The sequence below is a fragment of the Bos mutus genome, chromosome 11 (genome assembly GCF_027580195.1).
Source record: "Bos mutus isolate GX-2022 chromosome 11, NWIPB_WYAK_1.1, whole genome shotgun sequence".
In the NCBI taxonomy this organism is placed as follows: domain Eukaryota; kingdom Metazoa; phylum Chordata; class Mammalia; order Artiodactyla; family Bovidae; genus Bos; species Bos mutus.
Genome location: NC_091627.1, coordinates 50795824 through 50817439, shown reverse-complemented (window position 1 = coordinate 50817439; position 21616 = coordinate 50795824). Strand labels below are relative to the sequence as shown.

The window sequence follows — 21616 nt, the reverse complement described above, 5'->3', positions numbered from 1 at the left end:
GTATTAAGTGAAAAAATATGAATTAGACTATTAACTGTCTTTATTTTCAACAAGTATTTTTTAATGTATTGCCTTTATTAATAGAAGAATTTGAAATGACTGGATTGAAAGATACATGGAAAAGGCTGTAATGTTTAAATGTAATCTTAGATATTTTGGTCTTTATATAAATCAAGAGCAAATATGTAAAGATACGAAACTTTTAAGAAATGAGACAGTTTATGTGTAATATTGTGCTTGCCCATGCTAGATTCACTCATATCCTTCTCACTGACATACAGTATTGGTTTACGACCAGTATGAACCTGAAATACAACCATCAAGAAAAGAAAAATGGAGACTACATTTAATTAACACAGGGCACTATGTTCTAATTATTGCTTCATTTCATCTGCATGATAAGGATTAAATATATTGGCATGAATCTGAAGTGAAAATTCCAACACTAGAAAAAGGTAATCTGTGTTAGCCGACAGAACTACATTTCCGAGCAGACCAACCACAAAGAACCTCCCAAATCAGGCTTTTTCAAGCTATCTATGATGAAAGGTCAAATATATGTTATTCTAAAAGTGCATAAACCAAAGATTTTTAAAAATACAAGACAATGAATAACCCCAGAAATTTAAAGATAAAAAGCTCAAATTTTATGATTAGCTTCAACATGCATAAAATTACTCTATAAAACTACCATAAATTTTTCAAAGCACTTACTTTGAATTTCTGTGCTTATTGCTGTCCAATAACAAATAATTCATGGATCAGTCTTAGTCCACAAACCACAACTGCAGCAGCCAACATACTCTCAAATCTAAGAGTCTATCAGTATTAGGTGTTTCTTGAATAAATTTGTATAGCACTGATAAGAATCATGACCACATTAAAAAAGGGCATAAATCTAATGAAATGTTTCAACAATTACAAACATGTCTACTTCCTAATCCTTAGAACCTGTGAATGTATTACCTTAAATGGCAAAAGGGACTCTGCAGAGGATCTCAAGATCCAGAGATTATTTTAGAATATCTGGGTGACCCCAATATTATCACAGGAGTTGTTATAAGAGGGAGCTTCCCTGATAGCTCAGATGGTAAAGAATCTGCCTGGAATTCAGGAAGAAGGAGGGTTAAAGTCAGAGGTCAAGATATGATGGTAGAAGCTGAAGTCAGAGGAAAGATTTAAAGGTGCTAAACTGTTGGCTTTAATGATGGAGGAAAACACCACAACCAAGGGCACAGGTGCACTCCTGATGCTAAAAATAGGAATGAACTTCCTCCTTAAGGAACACATCCCTACCAACATCTTGCATTTAGGACCTTTGACCCCTAGAATTGTATGATAATAGATGGGTGTTGTTTAAACTACTAAGATTGTGGTAATTTGTCATAGTGGCAACTGGAAGCATATAGGCATACAGACCTTGGTTCTGGGAAGTAGGGTGTTGCTATAACAACTACCTGAAAATGTGGAAATGGCTTTGAAATTGATGGTAGGCAGAGGCTGGGAACATTTTGAGGAGCATGATAGAAAAAGCCTAGATTACCTTGAACAGAGAGTAAAATATGGATATTAAAAGCCCTTCTGGTGAGGACTCAGAAGGAAGTGAACAGCACGGTAGAGTAAGCTTTTATCATTTTAGAAATTATTGAAATCATTATAAATGGACAGTTAAAGGAGGGCTCAGAAGGAAATGAAAAACATGTTATTGGAAAATGGAGAAAAAACAATATTTGTTATAGAGTAGAAGAAAGCTTAGCAGAATTGCTTCCTATAATTATATAGAAATCAGAATTATAAGTGATGACCTTGAATATTTAGCTGAGAAGATTTCCAAGCAAAGTATTGAAGGAGTGGCCTAGTTTCTTCTTCCTGCTTATAGCGAAATGTGAGAGGAGTTGGTCATGGACAGGGAGGCCTGGCGTGCTGCAATTCATGGGGTCGCAAAGAGTCAGACAGGACTGAGCGACTGAACTAAACTGAACTGAAGAGGAAAGAAACATACTGAGTCAAGAATTATTGGTACTTCCCTGGTGGTCCAGTGGTTAAGACTCCATGCCTCTACTTCAGGGGGCATGGGTTCAATCCCTAGTTAGTGAATGTAAGATCCTGCCTCATGCCACAAGATGCAGCCAGAAAAAATTTTTTTTTTGTTAAGAATATTAAGTTGAAAGGAACCAAGACAGAATGATTCAGAAACTTCTCGGCCTAGGCAGATTGCAAGAGGTGTTAAAATTAGAAGTCTCAGTTTCAGGAAAAAGTGGCTCTTAAGAAAAAGTCAACTTTGTGTCTAGATAACCTTCGGTTAGTGCTTTGGAAAGATTAAAACCTTGATACGTTCATTCACACAAGGAGCTCTTGGAAAGATTAGACATGGGATTCATGGATTCCCTCAGTGATTTCAGCAGAAGACAAACTGGAGATGAGGTTATCCATGAAAGATCTACAAAGTATCCTGTTTTCTAATAGAGAAAATCTCAGATATATACAAGAGAGAACCACAGGTTTCTCAAGAATGTTACATCAGTTGAAATACTGACAATCTGAACTGAAAAAAAGAGATGAATTTCAAAAAAGCTGTTGCACTTTCAAGTTACACAGGCAGGAAATATTCAACTGAAAATACATGCTATCTTTCATGAAAAAAAAATAATGATTTTTAAAAAACCAGGCCCAGAGGGCAGAGCCTTGAGCCACAGAGGATTATCACCAAGCTGTGAAATCTGAGTTTGCCTAGTTGGAATTCTAAACTTCTTGAGACTGGTAACCATTTTTTTTCTTCCACATTGTCTCTTTTTAAATGCAAATGTCTGCACCTGTTATCTTATGCTTGTCCCACAATGCATTTTGAAGGTGTATGATTTATTTTCTAATTTCACTGGTACATAGATGAGAGAAATTTTGCTTGAAAAATGAATATAACTAGAACCTTGATGATAAGCATGAGAATGCTCAATTACATCTAACTCTTTGCAACCCAGTGGACTGTAGCCCGCCAGGCTCCTCTGTCCATGGAATTTTACAGGTACAAATACTGAAGTGGGTCGCCATTTCCTACTCCAGGGGATCTTTCCCACTCAGGGATTGAAACCATGTCTCTTGTGTTTCCTGTACTAACAGGTAGATTCTTTACTATTTCATACCTAATTTAGAAGATTTAGATGATGAGATTTGGAAATTTTTAGCTGATGAATTTTAGATGAGATTTTGTCCATATTCTAACTCCTTGAAAGTCTGAATATACTACCTAAAAATGGCAAGAGAGACTTTTCAGATGTGATTTGCTCAAAGATCTTGAGATGAGGACATTATTCTAGAGTATCTGTGTGGGCCCAATGTAATCATAAGGGTCCTTATAAGAGTGAGACAGGATTAGATATGAGGATATGAGCAGAGGTCAGTCAGAGAGAGATTTGAAGATGCCGTACTGCTGGCTTTGAATATGGAGGAAGGGTCCAAAGAAGGGAATGGCCTCTAGAACAGGGAAAAGGCAAAGAAACAGATTTTCTACTTGAGCCTCCAGAAGGAATGCTTCTTTACCAATATCCTAACATTAGGATCTCTGACTTCTAGAACCATAAGATAATAAACTTGGGATGCTTTACACCACCAAGTTTACAGTAATTTGCTATAGAAGCTACAGAAAACCAATATAAGTGATCTCTACCCAATATAAATGGTCTCTACTTAATTTGTCATGGCATTTCTCTACAAATATACCCATAAAATCTTGAATTTTAACTTTCTGAAATTCTTTCTGAAATACAGCAAATAATATGCTTCACAAGACACACAAAAAATTAATTTTTTAAAATTTAAAAATCCAGAAGATGTTTTTCTGTTCACGGTCCTCATGTGGAATTTAAACATGATGAATTTTCCCTTTTAAACTAAAGACAAAGTAATTCAATAAATATACTTCGCTCTTAAATAGTCAATAGAGTTCTTGCTAACTGCATTAGCATCTGAAAGCAAGCTAGGCATGATTTATTTAGACTTTGAAGCCATTACTGCAAATGAGGGCCCCTTCATCAAAGCCCCTTCTTTAATTATCTCATCAACTTAATTTCAAAAATCACATGAAAACTTTTGTAAAAAGCACTCCAAATCTTATTGAGAAGAAAAGAAAAAAACTGTCCACAGTTGGGGCAGGAATACATATTAAGTAATTAGCAATGTGGCATGATTCATTCATGGTTAAGGACTTTCACGTTCTTCAGAAAGTCATGATATAATCAAAATAGAAATATACACAGGTAACAGTATTTCAGAGCATGTCTTACCTGTGTAACGAGCGGTTCCAAAAGCCTCTCCACTGTTAGGGTCCGGATTTCCAAACTTTTGGGGTCCCATTTTAAAATGATCGGTGAAGTTGCCGAAGTCATGCTCCCTACAGAAACACACATTATCCATTAGAAATAATGATGACAGAAATAATGTGAGCTTAGGGGTTCAAAATGAGTAAGTCACCAAAACTTAGAACATACTTGAAGATTACCTGTCTGGTTCAACCTCATCAAGTTAGAGCTAGGGAAATCAGAAAATAGAACTATGTGAAGTGGTGATGTCAGGATCAGATTGAAATGGGTATTTCTTAAGGGTACCTGTATACATTAGACAAACTTTTGGGGCCCAAATGACACTGAAATATGTCACTCACTCAGTGTTTAGTACACATATCCACCTGCTATATACTGGGAAGGGGATTCCTCAGAACCCACCTGCCAATGCAGGAGACTTAGGAGATGCGGGTTTGATCCCTGGATTGGGAAGATTCCCTGGAGGAGGGCACGAAACACTCTCTAGTATCCTTAGCTGGAGAAACCCACAGACAGAAGAGCCTGGCAGGCTACCGTCCGTGGTCGCAAAGAGTTAGACACAACTGAAGCGACTTGGCACACACACACACACATTTGCTGGGAAAGCCTTGGTCACTGCCCTCCAGTACCTGTGGTTTCAAATAGCAGAGGTTGGCCATAGTTATGCCTCAATGTGGCCTGTGCTGTGATCAAGGAATACAGAGAAAGCCACAGAAGAACTGAAGAAAGGACATCAAAGTCAGTCACCAAAGGAGATCAGCAAAGACTTTAAAGAAGTACAATAAACTCATCATGACAATCAGATGAAAGACCCCAGGTCCTAACAAAAGGCTTCTTTGTTTTTGTCACACCATAACTGACCACTGAGGATATTATGCTTCCTGGAAAAGCTGAGTTTTATTCTCTTAAATAGGAGAGATATTACAAAATGAGTCGCAATGATTATGAAAATTAGCTTGCTGCTATTTACATACGCTCTGATTACTCACTGCATTTACATTCTTATCCCATAAAATGAGTGTCTGATAAGGTTATTTATTTCATTCTACAACAATCCCTTTCTACCTAAGAACCACGGGTGTGCACGTAGCAACCTTGCACATATCGAGCACACGATATCATCCCAGCCTCAAAAGAGTAAATCAGACATTCTGTTAGGGGTGTGCTTCTCACTGAGAAGTTGACTGTTCTCTGATGAATATATTTTGACAACTAACCACTGGACAAGCAACCTTAGACTGTGCAAGGTGAATCTGAATCATTTGCTTTAATATCATCATAAATCAAACTGTTCACAGCTGTTCTCTTTTGAATCAATGTCCCCGCTCCATTCCACTCTTATAGATCAATGTAGATGATTATTTCTATTAGAATTAACACTACAAAAAAGGTCTATCGCAAGAGGCACATGTCTCTTTACTGCCCTGCTACAGCTAGTCCTTTTGCAAACAGACCTAACAAATTTGCTTCAAGAAAAAAAAAAAAAAAAGGCGAAGATGCAGTATGCTGGTATTTTACCTCTCTCCAAATGCCATGTTTTAAATAAACTAAGCATAGCAATCCAACCATATAGACCAATTTAGACTTGGGTTCCTTCACAACAACAATAGTTGGCAAGGATATGTTGCCTGTCCTCCAAAAACCAAAAAAACTTTACACATTTCCCATTCACACTACCAACTGCTACATAGCAGCTCTAACATGCCCAGAATTCTGCTGTTAGGCAGCACACCTTCCTGTGTTGTGAAAGGATGAAAATGCCAGATTCTTTCTACCCACACAGGATACCTTCATCCTTGTCGAAGCCAGTCCTATCTAAGTAACCCAGCTCTTTGTTGTTGTTGTTGTTCCGTCGTTAAGTCACGTTCGACTCTTGTGACCTCATGAACTGTAGCATGCCAGGTTCCCTGTCCTTCACAATCTCTCAGAGTTTGCTCAAATTTATGTCCGCTGAGTCGGTGATGCTATCCAACCACTCCTCCTCTGTCATCCCCTTCTCTTCCTACCCTCAATCTTTCCCAGCATCTCTTAGGACACAATGATTTCCAGTCCCCAAGAAGTTCCCTGTAAACTTCTTCCCAGCTCTGATGGAATAATAAGTGGCCTCAGTAACGATGATGCACGACAAGGTCCTACAGGAAAGACAGCTGGCTAACTAGTAGTGGCATAGTGAAGTCATTTGAACACAGTAGTGAAAGGTAGTAAGAGACTATGCAGAGAATCACCACTATTACACAAGCATGCTTGTGCATATAAGCTGGTGGAACAGGAAGGCACACAACATCTTTATGCGTGTTCTGATGTATTACTAAAGAGATGTACAAAAAATACTGATGCAAGAAATAAAAATGCTGGGACACTTACATTAGAGACACTAGTATGCATCAAGCAAAAATGGGAGATTCTTAAAAAAGACTTCAAGGCAACTGTGAACCAAGAAGCAGAATTAGAGCAAAGCCTTGGATCCTGAAGGTTGGAAGACTTATAAATCTAAAACTGAAAGGACAAGAGTCACCAAGCAAATCATTGGACTCAATTTATTCCTTTGGGGATCAATGTTTTAGTCAGTTCTTTTGACACAGGCAAAATTCAAGAGCAAAAGGCAAGGAAAGGTTATGTGGTATTAATTTGTTGAAGGGGAAAACCTAGTCATAGAAACGTGTTCCTCTGTGTGGAATAAGCAATTGACTCCAAATAAGAAAGCAAGGGAACAAATGAAGTGTGCAGTCATACACCAGCCTCTCACATTCCAAAGGAGCATGTCTCAAAACCATACTAGGCATCCACACATTTAATGCAGACTGCTGTGCCCACAAAAGAGATTCTATGTAAAGAAAATATATATTTTTCAATAATTTAAATTCAAAGAAAAACGACATATTATAGTTGCTTTTGGTAGGAAACTTAGAATATCGACTGGACACAAAGAGCAACAAAAAGGGGTTGTAAAAAAGAAAAGACAATAGCGTTGTCCTTGTCCACGTACCACAATTTTACAAGCCCGTGAACAAGCTCTTCGCAATTTATTTAATCTCTGAGAAGATATTCCTGAAAAGTGTCAAACTGCTTATACATAAAAGGTGATAAAACAACCTACACAGTAATAACTTAGATAACTTCAGACTTTCTCCATGGGGGTAAGGAAGAAGCATGTGTCAAGGTGTTAGCAGCCATTCATCACTCACAATTACAACAATAAAAAACACGACAAAAAAGACTAACAGAGTAAAACAAGCCCCACTATGAGCAGCCAAAGGTCAAGTACTTTGTTAATTAGACATTTTCCTGATAAACAGAAAATCTTTTGAGGTGCCTGTGCCAAGGAGTGCCTTCAAATGACATACATGTTACTCTAATGCATAATTCACTAAATAAATTCCCCTTTCCAGATTTTCCTCAAAAAATGTCTTTGAGCCCTCTACCTATACTTTCTGAGTTCTCACCATTCCTTCTATTGTTCTTTTGTAAAACAATGGTCCAGGACAACTGACAGTTACTCAGGAGGCCACCCAGACTTGCCTTCCCTCCACAGGACTCCAGCTTCAGGTTCCTTTCATGGATTTTTCTCTTTACCGATACTGAGTGAGCACTACTGCCTACAAACTCTATGAGGCTTCTTTTAGAAGACAAGTTAGCTTTGGTTAACAAGTAAAGTCATGGGAAGTTAATGACTAATACTGTGTTTATTCACCTATCTCCATATGTAGGCTATTGACTCAGCTACCTCACCTAAGCTTCAGTTTCATCGTGTAAAACAAAAATGGTAACAGCCTTATATAATTCATGACATTGCATATACAAACACTCATGGGTTTACTTCTTTGCCATGTTTTTGTATGATTATCATTCTAGCCAGTTCAAGATATCCCTTAGGGTGGGGCCAAGGCAAGAAGCTTTAAAACAAAGTTTTGGTGAGAAAGAGAGATGTGAAAAAATGAGAGAATTTTGTAAGTTTCCTCAAGAATCAAGCCTGGATACAGTGAACTTCCTGTTTCTTCTCTGAGTATTAGTAATACTGGCTAGTGATCTGACATTGTTATTATTTGCCATTTACAGATAGGTAAGCTGAGGCATGAAACAGTTAAGAGAGCTACCCAAGGTCACAAATTTTGAAACTGAACTGCCTGGCTTCAGGCTCTGTGCTCATAAGCACCATGAAGCATTGTTTCACTTCTTATAAAGAGGAATTCCTAGGCTTAGGTCCATGCCAGCATCACCACAGTGCTTCTGAACCATGGAAGAGAGACAGAGACATAGTCAAGAATGGAGCTAACCACTTCTGGAGAATAAGGAGCTAAATCCAGGAGCTAACCACTTCAGGGGAATGAGAGAGAGAGGAGATACAGAGGGACACAGAGGAATGGCAGATGAGGTGAGGGGGACACACAGGACAGGTGCCCTGATGCACATGTGGAACGCGTGGGGAATGTGCTTCACTTCCTGGTGAGGCAGAACAGTTTCCTTTAGCCACCTTGATCCCTGGGGCAAGAACGGGATGCTGATGGTGAGGCTGGGCCACCTAGGGAGCAACATGGCACCCAGGAAAGTCAAGAGAAAGACCTTATGGTGAGTTATGCCAAGTAAACAGAATTTTGGTCCCCATGACCTCAGACCCTTTGTTTTAAACTTATGATTATATTATATTTCATGGTGAAGAGGATTTTGAAGATATAATTAAGGTTATTAATAAGTGACATAAGTGAAGTCACTCAGTCGTGTCCAACTCTTTGCGACCCCATGGACTGCAGCCTGCCAGGCTCCTCCGTCCATGGAATTTTCCAGGCAAGAATACTGCAGTGGGTTGTCATTTCATTCTCCAGGGAATTAATAACTTTCTAAAGGTTATTAATAACTGGACCTTAAAATATGGACATGAGCCTAGATTATCAATGTGGCCCCAATGTATCACTGAACACTTAAAAACAACTTCCTCCTGGCTGGGGGTAGAAGAGGCAGTCATAGAGATGCAGCAGACAAAGACATCAGGTAGGGCAGAAGAGGGAGGCAGAGGGATTCAAAGTGTGAAAGGGACTCGACCCACGATTGTAGAGAGATGAAAACCATGAAAGGAAATGTGGGTAGATTCTGGAAGCTAAGAGTGTACCCTGGTTGACTTCCAACAATGAAAGAGGGACCTCAGTTTACAACCACCAGGTACTGAACAGTCAAAACCCTGAATGAGGCTGGAAGTGAATTCTTCTCTAGTGCCTTCAGTAAGGAATTCAGCGCTATCAACATCATTATTTCAGCCTTGTGAAATGCTAAAGAGAGGACCCAGACACATCTACCTGGGCTTCTGATCTTCAGAGAGTACAAGAAATCTGTGCTGTTTTTAGCTGCTAAATGTGTGGTCAATTTTTACAACAGCAATAGGAAACTATGACAGGTATTTGTGTGTGTATCATATCACCTGGAGGGCATGTTCATACACAAAGCAATACAGAAAGTTTCTGATTCATTAGGTCTAGGGTGGGTCTGAGAAACTTTTTTTTTTTTTTTTTTCTTGCACTTGGAACCAGTGCCCAGATGATTTTACTGGTCCAGGAATTGGCACTTGGAAAACCACTATTGTGATCACAGTCCATGGCCATGCGTGCCAGGAGGGAAGCGGTGATCAGGAAGATGTGGGGTATCTCTGTGGAGATCCTAGGACCAGTAATAATAACACTGCTGTTACTACAAGTATCACTGCGATCATTATATCAATACTTTCTGGATGGTATTTATGCTTTTCCAATGCCTTGAAGTGATTCTCAATGGGAAAATGAAATGGCATACCGAAATCATTTCAGTTTTTTTAAACCACATGTACACCAACCTCCAACATCCCCAAAAGTTCTCAGAGTTTCCCCAGAAGATGCCTTTTCTAATTAGTATCCCTGCCACCGGGGAAGGCAATGGCACCCCACTCCAGTACTCTTGCCTGGAAAATCCCATGGATGGAGGAGCCTGGTAGGCTGCAGTCCATGGGGTCGCTGAGGGTTGGACACGACTGAGTGACTTCACTTTCACTTTTCATGCATTGGAGAAGGAAATGGTAGTGATCCCTGTGAAGAATGTAAAGTAACAGTGGGAGAGAGCCATGCCCTTCAGTTCACCAAAATCAGAAATGAGGGTCCAGGAATAATTGCTTACTAGAGAATAATGTTTCCAAAGAATCAGTTACTAAATATTTTGATGTTATTTGAGGGCTATGAAAAAAAGTTTTAAAAAAATGCCATCTGAAATATGATAGTAATTCTCATTTTTTGTTGTATTAGTAAAGGAAGTTACCTCTAACATTCCACCCCTCTATTGTAAGAGGGAATTTTTCTAGAGCTGAGAATGTGCATATGCATTTCAGACATGAGTAGAAGTTGAGAACCAAAAGCAGAGAAGGAGGCATCTCATCTGATTCAAAAAACCTCAGAGAATAAAAGGCACGCTGATTCCTACCTGCATCAGCACCAGATCTAAACAGATAGTAACAGGTATTCAGCACTCTTCCTGGTGGTACCCTGGCTATGAAAATAACCTGGCTCCTAACTTGAACCTTTTTACCTGAAATCTCCATCAACATCCATACAGGACTGCTATGAGGATTATATGAGTTATGTGTGTAGAACATTTGGCAGAGTGGGAAGCATAGCCTAGATTCTTAGGATATGGTAGCTACCTCTGCTAATACTCCTGGTGGCAGCGGCAACATTAATAAATGGCAGCCATATTTATGGTAGGAAATAAGCTGGGAAAGCCCTGCTACTGATATTCCACCATTAATTTTGCTCAATTTTGCTCATTTCTTTTCCTGTGACTATAAGGAGGCAGTGTGTTGCCCATCACTGTCCTCGACATAATAAGCATTCAGAGTCCTTGCTCAGTGAACTGACAGGTGACCCAAGATGCAAGCTACTGCTGCAATTAGAAGATCCATCAACATTTTTAATCCAAAACTGAGGTGACATGTAATTTTCAACTGCTGTTTGCTGTTTGCAGTAGAAGAGAGTGGGGTAGTTATTTCTGATACTGTTAAAGTTTAACACAGCCCTCAAATACTACATGTGCAAGATCTCTCATAACTTTAACAAAACACTGAAAGAAATACTGTTGAACAAAAGCATCATTCTAATAATTTCAAAAGGTTGTAATAATAATACCTGTCTAAGCATAAATGCCTGTAAAGTATACCTTAATATTTTAAGCAAATATTAAATAAGTATTAAACTATTAAATTCTCTTCAGAGCCTCTTTTTTAATTCTGCCCAAATAAACAAAACATCACCAAAAGGGAATATAAGAATAAAGCTCCACAGCCTAAAGGCTGTCACGATGACAAGTGTAGACTAATAATATATTGCCTAGAGCTTGCTGATTAAAAAAGAAATATCCATGTCCATATCTCACTGAAATGAGTTTTTACACTTACAATAGCATACTCATAAAATTTAAAACTATGTGCCAACTTAATAGAAATTCACTACTCCTGATATATGCTAACAGAAAGCCAGTAATTTGAAATTCAAAATGAAAACTAGTATCTGTCAAATTCATTTCTGTGCTTTTCACTACATTCATAGTCTCATCATTTAAATTCTTTTGGGAGCATAAACAGACTCAATCTACTCCTAAAGTATGACTTGCTTTCCATTTGGATGTGAACATATGTGATATCCAGGTAGGCAGTGCTCATTGTAAATGCTGTTAGGTTTCCTAAGTCCTAACAAGGACTCGGTTTTTCTAAACAAAATATATCTGACCAAAGGTTAACTAACACTGCTCTACTATTATTCTACCTATTATTCTTCAGCAGCATTTCAATTCTGATTTAGGCAGTAGATTCCAAAAACTGAAAATAATAACTGTTACTATTTCAGATAACATATTTTGAGAAATTATCTTTATAGTCCAAAAGTAACATTAAATTATTTAATAGGAACACATTATTCAATTGGCAATTAACTTATTCTCTGTCCTTCTAACCTCCTGTAAATTAGAAATCCATACGCAATGATTATATAACGTAAATCTTCATAAGAATCTCAACATTTCATATTCAGATTACAGCAAAATAACCATAAACTGCTCCCTTTATCTTTCATTTTGATGTATAATGCAGTCCAAACTAATTTTCTGAAACATTCCTTTTGTAGAACAAAGTAACTGCTTAACTCTCTTCTCCAACAATTCCCAAGTCTTTGTAACACAGCTGTCACTCTACTTTTTGACCATGGGCTACTGGATCTTATTTCTTTAACGAGAGCCTACTGCTGAAAACAGGTCTGGAATACATTATAACACAGGGTTTATGCCATTTCCCAAAGTTCCCACCATACTGTGCTCCTTCTCACCCTCCAAAATCCAGACACCGACATCTTCATTGTAATAAACCCTAAATTGCTACTGGATTTACAGTCAGCAGCAAATGATCATACTTTTTTTTTTTTTGTAACAGGCTCATTGCTAAGAAATTGACATTAGTTTTAAATAAGGTTATAAACTTAGACTTATAACTAGATTATAAACTCATTAAGGCACAAATCTGTATAATAGCATATTAGACCCTTCATAAATGTATGATTAAATACAAATATATAAAATATGGCCCAAATACTTATCTAATTTTTTTCCAAGTATCAACTTTTTATCTTTTCAATAGTGGAGTGCATTTCCTAGAGAGTAATCATTATTGAAATATCTTTTGTACATATTTTTAGATATAGGCCAGTACTTCTTAGAGACCTAAAATAAGTGATATCTTGGTATGGCTTAGGGAACATAAATTTATATTTTATTTATAAGCCATTTATGTTATATTTGGGCTTGCCTGGTGGCTCAGATGGTAGAGAATCCACCTGCAATGCAGGAGACCTGGGTTAATTCCCTGGATTGGGAAGAACCCCTGGAGAATGGAATGGCTACTTACTCCAGTATTCTTGTCTGGAGAATCCCCATGGACGGAGAAGACTAGCAGGCTACAGTCCATGGGGTCACAAACAGTTGGGTATGACTGAGCAACAGACACACACACACATTAAAAAAAAAAAAAAAACTATGTTATATTTATGTTTAATTTAAATATATACCTATGGTTTTTATGTACATATTTTTACTCAATATATTCATTTTTAATTGGAGGATGATTGCTTTAAAATGTTATGTTGGTTTCTGCCATATAACTGGATCACTAGTTTTTATTTATTATGTTTTAAATCTAGGTATCATTTTTGTTCAGGAAAAACTAACCTCAGGGCTTCCTTCAGCAAAGCAGTGAGGCCTTGGTATTTGATTGCTGAGATCCATGTGGCAAGTTTTTTGTGAAGGATTGTACAAGCTCCGCAAGTTGGCCCACAACAGCCCTTAGGAAATATTTCTTCTCCTCATTGACCCAAATTGCCTTTTTTCCCCAAGGCCCAGTGTCTTTTCCTTTCTCTGAATTCCATCAGTATTCCATCTAATCAGAATAGCTAGTGCATAATATTTAATCTGAATACAAAGTGTCGTGTGTTGTTCTCTCCTTGCTTTATATAAATTTGTCCTCTCAAATACACTCAGGGACAGGGAATTTGCTCCCTTAATAATGATTAGGATGGTACTGAACATTTAGTAAAAATGCCAAGTTCAAATCTCATAATCAAATACACACACTCACACACAAAATGATTCTAGTTAAAATACAATACTAGTGCTTTTTTGCAAAAAGGGAGATTTTCTACTCTGAACACAACAGTTCAGATACCACTTATCTGAAAAACAGAACCCAAAGTGATTTTCCTTGCTCAGAATGCCTTCCATATTCTAGCAGAAAAGGCAAATCGCATATGCTCCAATTCTCCCTTCCTTTATCCATTTATCCAACCATTCACTTAATCAGGGTAAATGTACTAACCACCCAATGTGTATCATACTTCATGCTGATTGTTAAGATGAAACTGGCTCTAATTCATCATATTTTAAAAGCAAGAACAATTCATGGAGCAAGGAGTGTTCAGAGCATGAGCTTGGACGAGAATGGACACCTGTAGGGCCAGTGTCCTTCCATTTCACCAGGGGACTTATATCGGGCAATAGGTAACCAAGAGCACCTTCAAATTTTAGATGCATTGGTCAAGCAATATAGGACAGTTTGTGCAACTGAAAAACAGGAAAAATTCAACACCCTTTTGAACTGTTGCCAGAAAAATGCTCTCCAAAAAGTGAGCAAGAGTATGAAAAAACATTCAAGTAACCTTGGGACATAGAGTGAAAAAGATAAAGTAATCAGAATATTAAGATATGATGTAAAGAAATTAATGCAGATATTTAGATAAGAGCCATTTTAAATTGTTCAGTGATTGTAAGAATACTTGTGTGTGTGTGTTAGTTGCTCAGTCGTATACGACTCTCTGCAACCCCATGGACTGTGTAGCCTGTCAGGCTCCTCTGTCCATGGAATTCTCCAGGCAAGAATACTGGAGTGAGTAGCCATTATTCCCTTCTCCAAAGGATCTTCCTGAACCAGGGATCAAACCTGGGTTTCCCACATTGCAGGCAATGTATGAGCCACCAGGAAGCTCATACCAGGAAGAATACTTAACTAATACTCAAGCATTTGATTTTTAAAGCAAGCTCAAACGTGTTAATATTTTATTTTAAAAGGCAAAGTTAAATCCACTGATGCGCTGTTAACAAGGAATTAAGTTGCAGGGATTCAGAAATGATTTAAGCCTAACACCGCTGCTTCTTTCAGTTTCCCATTTTAAAGTGTCTTATTCACCTGGCGTAACCACCAGGCACTGCTGTTCGTCTGGTGGCAGTTTAGTAAATGGAAGATAATTCACCTGCATTGCGTTATCCCTGCCTCGTTCAACTGAATTACTAGGTGTGAGAGGTCATAACACATTATAGCAATTATATTTGCTTACAAGTCTTTTGTTCTGAGGATTGATATTTTGGTATCAGTGGTACTCAGCATATCCTCCTGCTGATAAATCACCTTATCAAGCTTGTTGTTAGAAAAAGTCATATGTGAAAAGAGAAACTAATCCAGATTTCCTCCTGGTCATCTGAGGCATTTAATTTTGTCTTATGAAACAAAAAGTACCTCAGGGGCTATGCTTTTGTAAAGACAAAACTAAAAGGTGCAGTGGCATTTAGGACATGCAGATGGGCTCTGTTAAGTTTGCACACTTCATGGTAGTACTCCTTTCCATTTAGTTTATCATATTTACATTTCACAGCAACTAAGACTTCACCGGGAGAAGGCAATGGCACCCCACTCCAGTACTCTTGCCTGGAAAATCCCATGGACAGCGAAGTCTGGTACGCTGCAGTCCATGGGGTCGATAAGAGTCGGACACAACTGAGCGACTTCCCTTTCACTTTCACTTCCACGCATTGGAGAAGGAAATGGCAACCCACTCCAGTATTCTTGCCTGGAGAATCCCAGGGACGGGGGAGCCTGGTGGGCTTCCATCTATGGGGTCGCACAGAGTCGGACACGACTGAAGCGACTTAGCAGCAGCAGCAGCAAGACTTCACCGAACATTCCTGGTCACTGGCCAAAGTTTATTATCATTATTAACAGTTTCATGTTTCTGTCAGGAAGTCCTGCTATGTAGCAGTGAAAGTGAGACCCTGAACCCTGAGAGGGACAAGATATGTATGAGAAAGTAACATACAGGACACTAACGTGTGGTAACACATACATTATTGGCTGTGCTATCTTCTACTTGCCTTAAGATCAACATGATGATATCCCAGTTTTACAAGAGAAGAGAACTAAAGCACAAGTATATTATTTTTTCCAAAGTTAACGAAACTCAATCAAGATTTATTTTAAATTTGTTTCCCGCACCATATAATGCAACTTCCCTAGGTTAAATACTATACTTCACAGGGGCCAGACAAGCTAACAAAGTACACACAGAAACATGTGGATAATAAATACTTAATAGGTTATTTGAGGTAACTAAACCATTTGGGGATCATTCCCAAGCTTCCATTTGTTCAGAGAAGACTAGACTTTCCTAACATACATCTCTTGGGGTCCTTCTCAGGATGTAAGCGTACAGATCATCTCATCCAATATTGCGGTTTCCTGTCTCATGCAAGTTCGGAAAGACTTCCTCAAATATCTCATCACACATGGGTAACAACAACCATCTTCATTCTGGTGACAAGAATCATGCCAGGTGACCCACTGGCAAACTTATGAAAATATTTTCCCACCCTCACCTTCCTCCCAGTTTCCTTCTTGGAAGATAGGGTTTGGTCTCTCTTTCCTACTCCTTCCTTCCCTGACTCCTAAGGCCTCAACTCTATCAGTCACAATCTCTACTTTTTTATCTTTTTTTTTTTAATTTTATTTTATTTTTAAATTTACATAATTGTATTAGTTTTGCCAAATATCAAAATGAATCCGCCACAGGTATACATGTGTTTCTCATCCCTCTTAGTTGGCTCCTTCTAGTCAGTCATATCCAACTCTTTGTGGCCCCATGGACTGTAGCCTACCACACTCCTCCAACCATGGGATTTCCAGGCAAGAGTACTAAAATGGGTTACCATTTCCTTCTCCAGAGGATCTTCCCAACCCAAGGATTGAACCTGGGGTCTCCTGCATTGTGGGCAGATGCTTTACTGTCTGAGCCACCAGAGAAGTCCAGTCAGTGAGAAGTCTTGTCCAAGTAAAAATTGAAAATATAAAAGAAAAAAAAAAAATCCCTCTCCATCCTACTCCTTTCTTGACATCTTCTGCTTCCCTTTCCCTTCACAACCTGGTTTCTTGAGAGAGCTGTCTGTAATGTTTGTTCCGTTTCCTCACTGCCCACCCATTCCCCAGCCCACACAACCTGGCTCCTACCCTCACCATTCCAATGAAATTAGCCATACAAAGGTACAAATGATCTCCCAGTTGCTTAATTCAACAGACACCATGCCCCGCCCCCAGCTTATATATTAAAATTAGGACAGATGTAGAAAAGATTATCATGGACTTTGGACAAGAATGACAACCAAATTCATGCAGTGTCTCCTATTTTTATAATGGGTACTCATTTTGTTATATATAGACATATATCTAGATATATCTAGGTAGAGAATGTATTTAAATATAGAAAAAATCTAAAAAGATATACATCATAATTTTAGCAATAGTTATGCTGGCTGCTGATACGTATGGTAATTCCTAGTTATACATAATTATGTATATTTCCACTAAATATATACATTTTTTATCACTATATGCATATATATCTCATTATATATTTTCAAATTACATAATGGTCACATATACCTTTTCTAAATAAATATAAATCCATCACCTCAAACCCCTTCATGGGTCACAGCCTTGTTATGGTGAAGGGGCTTACATAACTCAGTGAAGCTATGAACCATACCACATAGGGCTACCCAAAATGGACTGGTCATAGTGAAGAGTTCTGATAAAATGTGGTCCACTGGAGAAGGGAATGGCAACCCACTCCAGTATTTTTGCCACAAGAACCCCATCAACAGAATGCAAACACAAAAAGGTATAACACTGGAAGATAAGCCCCCAGGTCAGAAGGTGTCTGAAGGTGTTGGAAGGTATGCTATTAGGAAGAGTGGAGGGCAATTACTAATAGTTCCAGAAAGAATGAAGGGGCTGACAAAAGTGGAAATGACACTCAATTGTGGGTGTGTCTGGTGATAAAAGTAAAGTCTGATGCTATAAAGAAAAATATTGCATAGGAACCTAGAATGTTAGGCTCATGAATCAAGGTAAATTGTATGCAGTCAAGCAGGAGATGGTAAGAGTGAACACCAACATCTTAGGAATCTGAGTAACATGGACAGAATGGGTGAATTTCATTAAGATGACCACTAAATCTACTACGGTGGGCAAGAATTCCTAGGAGGAAATGGGGTATCCCTCATAGTCAACAAGAGAGTCCAAAATGCATTACTTCGGTGCAACCTCATAAATGACAAATGATCTCGTTCCATTTTCAAGGTAAACCATCCAACATCACAGCAATCTAAGTCTATTCCCAAACTGCATGCCAAAGAAGTTGAAGTTGACCGGTTCTATGAAGAGCTACAACAACTTCTAGAACTAACACCAAAAAAGTTGACCTTTTCACCATAGGGGATTGGAATGCAAAGGTAGGAAGTCAAGAGGTACCCAGAATAACAGGCAAGTTTGGTCTTGGAGTCCAACAAAGCTAGTGGAGGTGATGGAATTCCAGTTGAGCTCTTCCAAATCCTGAAAGATGATGCTGTGAAAGTGCTGCACTCAATATGCCAGCAAATTTGGAAAACTCAGCAGTGGCCACAGGACTGGAAAATGTCAGTTTTCATTCCAATCCCAAAGAAAGGCAATGCCAAAGAATGCTCAAACTACCACACAATTGCACTCATCTCACATGCTAGTAAAGTAATGCTCAAAATTCTCCAAGCCAGGCTTCAGCAATATGTCAACCATGAACTTCCTGATGTGCAAGCTGGTTTAAGAAAAAGCAGAGGAACCAGAGATTGAATTGCCAACATCCACTGGATCATGGAAAAAGCAAGAGAGTTCCAGAAAAACATCTATTTCTGCTTTATTGACTATGCCAAAACCTTTGACTGTGTGGATCACAATAAACTGTGGAAAATTCTGAAAGAGATGGGAATACCAGACCACCCGATCTGCCTCTTGAGAAATCTGTATGCAGGTCAGGAAGCAACAGTTAGAACTGGACATGGAACAACAGACTGGTTCCAAATAGGAAAAGGAGTATGTCAAGGCTGTATATTATTACCCTGTTTATTTAACTTATATGCAGAGTACATCATGAGAAATGCTGGACAGGAAGAAACACAAGCTGGAATCAAGATTGCCAGGAGAAATATCAATAACCTCAGATACGCAGATGACACCACCCTTATGGCAAAAAGTGAAGAGGAACTCAAAAGCCTCTTGATGAAAGTGAAAGTGGAGAGTGAAAAAGTTGGCTTAAAGCTCAACATTCAGAAAACGAAGATCACGGCATCCAGTCCCATCACTTCATGGGAAATAGATGGGGAAACAGTGGAAACAGTGTCAGACTTTATTTTTCTGGGCTCCAAAATCACTGCAGGTGGTGACTGCAGCCATGAAATTAAAAGATGTTTACTCCTTCGAAGGAAAGTTATGACCAACCTAGATAGCATATTCAAAAGCAGAGATATTACTTTGCCAACAAAGTTCATCTAGTCAAGGTTATAGTTTTTCCTGTGGTCATGTATGGATGTGAGAGTTGGACTGTGAAGAAGGCTGAGCGCCAAAGAATTGATGCTTTTGAACTGTGGTGTTGGAGAAGACTCTTGAGAGTCCCTGACCTACATACAAATTTCTCAAGAGGCAGATCAGGTGGTCTGGTATTCCCAGACCAACCAGCAAGGAGATCCAATCAGTCCATTCTGAAGGAGATCAGCCCTGGGATTTCTTTGGAAGGAATGATGCTAAAGCTGAAACTCCAGTATTTTGGCCACCTCCTACGAAGAGCTGACTCATCGGAAAAGACTCTGATGCTGGGAGGGATTGGGGGCAAGAGAAGAAGGGGACGACAGAGGATGAGATGGCTGGATGGCATCACTGACTCGATGGACGTGAGTCTCAGTGAACTCCGGGAGTTGGTGATGCACAGGGAGGCCTGGCATGCTGCGATTCATGGGGTCACAAAGAGTCGGACACGACTGAGTGACTGATCTCATCTGATCTGATCTTGGTCTTGGAGTACAAAATGGAGTAGAGCAAATGCTAACATAATTTTGTCAAGAAAACATGCTTATCATAGTAAAATCACCGATTTCCAAAAACCCAAGACAACTCTCCACGTGGATATCAGCAGATGGGCAATACTGAAATCAGACTGCTTTTATTATTTGCAGCTGAAGATGGAGAAGCTCTATACAGTCCACAAAAACAAGACCTAAATGGCTCAAATTATGAGCTTCTTATTGCAGAATTTAAGCTTAAAGTGAAGAAGTAGGGAAAACCACTAAGCCATTCATTTTTGACCTAAATCAAATCCCTTATGATTATACAGTGGAGGTGACAAATAAGATTCAAAGAATTAGATCTGGTAGACAGAGTACCTGAAGCACTATGGATGAAATTTGGTAACACAGTATAGGAGGCAGTGACCAAAACAATCCTAAATAGAAAAAGAAATGCAAGAAGACAAAGTGGTTGTCTGAAGAGCCTTTACAAATAGCTGAGGAAAGAAGAGACATGAAAGGCAATAGAGAAACGGAAAGATATACCCATATGAATGTAGAGTTCCAGCGAATAGCAAGGAGAGATAAAGAAGGCCTTCTTATATGAACAATGCAAAGAAATAGAGGAAAACAATAGGATGGGTAAAACCAGAGAACTCTTCAAGAAAATTGGAGATATCAAGGAAACATTTCATGTAAGGAAGGGCACAGTAAAGGACAGATGGTAGGGATCTAGCAGAAGCAGAAGAGATTAAGAAGAGGTGGCAAATATACAGAAGAACTATTCAAGAAAGGTCTGGATAAACATGGTGCTGAGGTCACTCACTTAAAGCCAGACATCCTGGAGTATGAAGTCAAGTGGGCCTTAGGAAGCATCACTATGAAAAAAGCTAGTGGAGGTGATAGAATTCCATTAGAGCTATTTCAAATCCTAAAAGATGATGCAGTTAATGTGCTGTACTCAATATGTCAGCAAATTTGGAAAACTCAGCAATGGCCATAGGACTAGAAAAGGTAAGTTTTCATTGCAATCCCAAAGAAGGGCAATGAAAAGAATCTTCAAACCACCACTCACATACAATCATTTCACATACTAGCAAGGTTATGCTCAAAATCTTTCAATAACTTGAACAGCTTCAGCAGTATGTGACCCTAGAACTTCCAGATGTACAAGATGCATTTGGAAGAGGCAGAGCAGAGATCAAATTGCCAACATTCATTGGATCAAGGAGAAAACAAAGGAGTTACAGAAAAACATCTATTTCATTGACTATGCTAAAGCCTTTGACTGTGAGGATCACAACAAACTGGAAAATTCTTAAAGATATGGGAGTACCAAACCACCTTATCTGTCTCCCAAGAAACATGTATGCAGGTGAAGAAGCAATGATTAGAACTGGACATGGAACAACTGACTGGTTCAAAATTCAAAAGGAGTACAACAGGGCTGTATATTGTCACCCTCCTTATTTAACTTATATGCAGAGTTATATCATGTGAAATGCCAGCCTGGATGAATCACAAGCTGGAATCAAGAGTGCTGGGAGAAATATCAACAACCTCTTGGATGCAGATGTCACCACTCTAATGGCAGAAAGTGAAGAGGAACTAAAGAGCCT

The 21616-nt window shown here is 38.8% G+C and overlaps 1 protein-coding gene across 1 annotated transcript in view; it reads right to left on the bottom strand.

Annotated features, from left to right (window-relative positions):
- The window catches only part of CTNNA2 (catenin alpha 2), a 1382498-nt gene that overhangs the window by 1203770 nt on the left and 157112 nt on the right, over nt 1–21616 (bottom strand). Inside the window, exon 2 of the mRNA XM_070379403.1 lies at nt 4281–4387. Within this exon, the coding sequence (XP_070235504.1) occupies nt 4281–4382 (102 nt within the window). The 5' untranslated portion in view covers nt 4383–4387. The remainder of the gene's footprint in view (nt 1–4280; nt 4388–21616) is intronic.